At 41.2% G+C, this 4,983-nt stretch overlaps 1 protein-coding gene across 3 annotated transcripts; it reads right to left on the bottom strand.

Moving 5' to 3' along the window:
• Positions 1-744: 744 nt before the first annotated feature.
• On the bottom strand, positions 745-4,162 carry LOC109952602 (uncharacterized). 3 transcript variants are annotated; one of them, XM_020587758.1, is made up of 6 exons: positions 4,080-4,152; positions 3,733-3,944; positions 3,152-3,438; positions 1,626-1,892; positions 1,376-1,528; positions 745-1,283 (listed from the first exon to the last, which is right to left on the bottom strand). In XM_020587758.1, the coding sequence occupies exons 3-6, from the start codon at positions 3,423-3,425 to the stop codon at positions 1,117-1,119; spliced, it is 861 nt and encodes a 286-aa protein (XP_020443414.1). In that variant the 5' UTR covers positions 3,426-3,438; positions 3,733-3,944; positions 4,080-4,152; the 3' UTR covers positions 745-1,116. The 3 variants fall into 3 exon arrangements, with proteins under 3 accessions (XP_020443414.1, XP_020443415.1, XP_020443416.1); XM_020587759.1 differs by having other exon boundaries at positions 3,785-3,944; positions 4,080-4,151; XM_020587760.1 differs by having other exon boundaries at positions 1,192-1,278; positions 4,080-4,162.
• Positions 4,163-4,983: the final 821 nt, after the last annotated feature.

Raw genomic sequence — 4,983 nt, forward strand, 5'->3', positions numbered from 1 at the left:
CCCACATGCCTTTTGGTGAACTCTAGTCAAGCTTTAATATGAGTTGTCTTCAACAGTGGCTTTCTCTTTGCCACTCTCCCATAAAGCTTTGACTGGTGAAAAGCCTGGGCAACAGTTGTTGTATGCAGAGTCTCTCCCATCTCAGCTGCTGAAGCTTGTAGTTCTTTCAGAGTGGTCATAGGTGTCTTGGTGACCTCTTTCACTAGTCTCCTTCTTGTACGGTCACTCAGTTTGTGAGGATGGTCTGATCTAGGCAGATTTAGACATGTGCCATATTCCTTCCATTTCTTGATCATGGATTTAACTGAACTCCTGGAGATGTTCAGTGCCTTGGAAACTTTTCTGTATCCATCCCCCGACTTGTACTTTTCAATAACCTTTTCTCTGAGCTGCTTGGAGTGTTCTTTTGTCTTCATGGTATAATGGTAGCCAGGAATACGGATTAACCAGTGACTGGAGCTCCCAGACACAGGTGTCTTTATACTACAAGAGACACATTCACTGCCATTTCTCTAACTGTGAGACTACTAGCACCAGTTGGCGAGACCTCTGTTGAATTAGATCAGTCATTTTAAAGGGGGTGAATAGTTAGTCACTTATTTCACATTACATATTTTTGTTTGACATTACTTTGGAGAAACCTGTTTTCACTTTGACATTAAAGAGGCATTATTGTAATTTTTTGGTCAAAAAAGCCAAATTATATTGGCCATGATTGATTTATATAATCAATAAAAGGGCAAAACATCCAAGGGGGTGAATACTTTTTATAGGCACTGTATGCATATGTATATTTATGAATACTGCCTCACCTCCTTTTCCCACCCTTCCCCTAACTTTGATTGCACTATTCTATTGTCTGTTGCCTAAAACACACTGAGAGCTTCTGTGCCGGAGACAAATTCCTTGAATGCTCAACAAACTTGGCAATTAAAGCTGCTTCTGATGCATATTAAAATACATGGGTGACATTCACTGCTGATATTCACGTCACATAGTCACACACACACCGTATCACTTCTGTAGGGTGGGTAACTGTGGATCCTAAACACTGGGATCAACATAGTTTTATCAGTTAATTAGTCTTTATTCTTGAGTCCATGAGTTCAAGTCCAGTCACAACAAAGGGAGTTCGGGAGCACTGAGAAGTTCTTGTCCTAACTCTGAGTGTCGGAGGGTGAAGAGCGTGATGCCTGAACTGTATGCTGCAGGGATTGTGATGTGTGTTAATTTAGGCCGATCTTGGTCCTGTTCCTCATCTAGGATCATCTGTGTCACCTGACCTGAAGAAATCAGGAAGACATTTATGTGTAGTATATGGATAAGTGTAGATATAGCTGTATATCAGGTGAAACATGCAGCAACAAAACTGTACCCTCCACATCCAGGGCTTTCCATCGCAAGTCCAACTGGATCTCTGAGAGGCTGGACAGACAGCAGTCAGGTGTTAATCGCTGTAAGATGTCTTCTCGACGAATCAGCAGCACGGATTCGCTGCAGAGTCGCTGGTGCATCTCTCCCTCGCTTACTACAACAATTTAACAAAAAAAAAATCAAAAATCAAAAACATCACCATCAGAAGACATGATTTGACTAAAACACAACACTTGCTTCCTTTTACTCACCTACATCTAAAGGATTGGTCATGAAAACAGCATTAGAAGAGACGCCAAATATGAGCTGATGGTGCCAGGCGTCAGGCACCTCCTCTCCCTGGGATACAGTCAACTGCATGTTCATGGTCGCCACAGGAACAGCACCTTTTCGAATCCAGCTTGCAAGCCAGGGGACCAGCTTGATCCGCCGGTGAGGGTGAAGGTGGAAGAATCGACCTATTACCTTACCTCTACTGGCCGCCTCAGCCCCTTGGATGAGCTGAGTGTGAGTTGCACCTACAAATAAAATAAGGACTGTATCCTTATTTTATTTTTTTACAGAAATGCTGGATCTGGTTTATTAGAGTTACTGATTATGTTTAAGATAAAAAAAATGTAAATGTGTTTCTTTTCCACTGGTGTGGGATGACAGCTTGAGCTGAATGCCTGAAATGTCAGTGTAAAAACTGTGTACCAGAGCTGAAAAAGTCACTTACAATCACTCCTCTGAGAGACATAAAACTGTTTGTCTAATTCAATAGGGTACTTTTAAATGTGCTTGGTTGGCAGCACAACCAGCTGTCATGCTGGCAGGCAACTGTGCTTATGGGTTCAAGACGTAACAGAGCCTGATTCACTGGGAAGTTATAACCCCTGCTAGCACCTGTGAGACCTGAAATATTACAACCAGTGGAGCTGAGTTAAGATATGCAACTATACAGAAGTCATCTTTTATGTATTAATGCATCATTACCTTAAATGTCACAGATCATGGGGTAGTGGCTTTGAGCTCACGCCCATCATATTTATAGTGAAATATCTGCCAATTTAGTGAATGCTTTTTAAGTACCATTTAGAGACAAATTATCCTGTGGAACTTTCACTCACTGCCAGTCCTATAATTAAAAGTTACACAAGGAAAACATCAGTTACAGCTTTGAGTAAATGACAGAATAAGGTTTGCTCTGAAGGATAAACTTGAGGTAAATTCAGACCCTCATCATTGGTTTTCTGAAAGAAGCTGCAAAATAACCACCATTCTCTTCGTACAATTAAAAGTCAATGCCAACTAAAGCCATATTTTGTTTTAGAAATTGTGAGCAAAGACTCAAAAACTAAAAATAATTCAGCTAAAAGATTTTAATCGAAGCCAGAACATGACTTTTAATGTTACGTTATAATGGGAATTTGTCATTTGAACATTAAAAAAATGTTACATGAAAAATATTTATGTAATTAAAAATGCTTTTGAGGTTTTGTTTTCATACGATTATTGCTGAAAAGTCCCTCTAATCATTTAGCCTTTATTTCAAAATAAGAGGGGTCTTCATTGACAATTTAAAAATGTTTTCAAAGAACCAAATTAGCTGGACAAGATTTACAAGGATTATTTTCCTGATAACATGTTGGCCTGTATATTTCCTCTTCCTTCACATGTAATGATATGTTTAGTCAGATCCACACTGCTAAGCATCATCCTGAAGTCAATCACGTTTCACAGCACACAGGGCAGGTCAGCTGTAGTTTTAGAACCTGTGGATCATCAGGATATTTACCGGCTTCACTCCGGGACAGCAGGTAGTCAGGTAGTGCTGACTCGTTCCTCCTCAGGCGTGTTTGGACACAGTGGTCAGCTTCCTCTGCGGTCACGTCTGTGCCAAGGGCCTTCAGCACGTCCACCACCGCTGTGGCCCCGCAGGCTGATGCTCCTATCTGCAGGGTCTGCCTCTCCAGAGCCTCTTGTATGGACCACAGCATGGCTTCATCATCAGCTCCTGCCTGCTCTTCCTCCTCATCACCCCCATGGGTATGTTCACACACAGTCTCCATCTGAGAGCCTCAGCTGGAAACACAGGATTTTATACTAGTTGAAAACTCCATACACAATATCAAGCTAAAAAAATGAAATGAAGAAATAAAACATGAGTTGTGCTCCATTAGAATCAGGTTCAAAGGTTCAACATTCCCCAACTTAAACAGGTTCAAAACTATACAGTATCTTCACAGTTTCAAAATAAAGTTAGCTTCTCTTAAATCATGCTAGCTGTCAAATGACAACGACAATCCAGCTCAGTGATTATTGTGCAACCAAACGTTTCGGGGTTTTTCAGATGAATAAGCACCAAAACGCACTTACATATTGCCCAGTACAGAGATACTGTATAATACTTCCCCCCGTGTTTTCTTACCATCTCCCAAAATAGCCGACAACAACAATAAGCATTGCACATGCGCAGACTACACGTGGTTTTATCGTCGGTGCTTTCTTTACACGTCCAGAGAAGCAATGTGATAACTAGCGCCCCCGCTGTCCGCGTTGAGACACGACACCAAACACCGGACAACAAACTGCAGAAAAACATTAAACATAAACATTAAAACAGTTTTCAGATCACAGCTGATGTGGATTGTCGCTGTACCGGAGTAAACACCACTCAGTTATACTGGTGACATTTCTGAGACTGATAGGCAAATTGACGCTACCTAATGGCCAGATTCCACTAGCGTGAAGCGTCAACTTCAAAAACGTATTTTATTTTGCCACTTTATTGTGAGTAAAGCGCTGCTTCTCATTTTGGAGAAGTAATTGACGTCGGTGATTACACCAGTTTCATGCTTGCAGTAATGCTGCAGAACGATCCTGCTGCTGTCCGATGGTCACAAAAGGAGCTGCATTTTACATTTGGTTGATCAGCGTGTGATCGTATCTGAAAGCGGTTTCAGGGCAGAAGTGTTACTTGTTAATGTGAAGGTGAATAAGACAGAGTAGTGGGTTTAACCCGCGTGCAAGTGTAACTCCTATGAACTACATTTACCCGACTCAGGTGACTGGTTAAAACATGCCCCTAAAAAAATATGTTCTCCACACAGAACATCTAACAATGTCATCTCCGGGCGAGAAGCTGTGGATTGTTTGACCACGTTTTAAACAGATATCTTCTATAAAGGTGTAGTCAGGGAAAATAAAGTATTTAAACTGACATTTACTTAGTCTTCCTGTGTACTTCTCTATTCATTATCTATTTGTATGTTTATTCTGCGCGATGCATGACTGCATACACGCTGACTAGAAGTACTTGATTAATGGTTCCATGTAAATCCTAAAATTGACCTCACTCACAGAGGTCCTTGTAATCTTCCCATTCCAGATTAAATTTAACCAAAGCCCATAGTTTTTCACCCAACAGTACTCACCCCCTCAGTTCTGGACCTACACTGGACTGCAGCTCATTTAAAGGTCGGGAACATTCTTCCAATAAAACCTACATATTTTGCTCATGTTACAGTTATTTTAGTAGCGCCAGATATTTAGACACATGCAGTTCTACAACAGACCAAGAGATGACATTGTTGCAACATGTGAATGCAGCAGGGAACAGGGCAGCAC

This window comes from Monopterus albus, unplaced genomic scaffold, assembly GCF_001952655.1.
Source record: "Monopterus albus unplaced genomic scaffold, M_albus_1.0 scaffold478.1, whole genome shotgun sequence".
Taxonomy (NCBI): Eukaryota; Metazoa; Chordata; class Actinopteri; order Synbranchiformes; family Synbranchidae; genus Monopterus; species Monopterus albus.

Coding starts and splice junctions, on each gene's coding strand:
- LOC109952602 (XM_020587758.1), bottom strand. CDS start 3,425: ATGGAGACTGTGTGTGAACATACCCATGGGGGTGATGAGGAGGAAGAG. Junction 1,893..3,151: donor GCTGTCCCGGAGTGAAGCCG/GTAAATATCCTG, acceptor TTTTATTTGTAG/GTGCAACTCACACTCAGCTC. Junction 1,284..1,375: donor GAAAGCCCTGGATGTGGAGG/GTACAGTTTTGT, acceptor TGATTTCTTCAG/GTCAGGTGACACAGATGATC.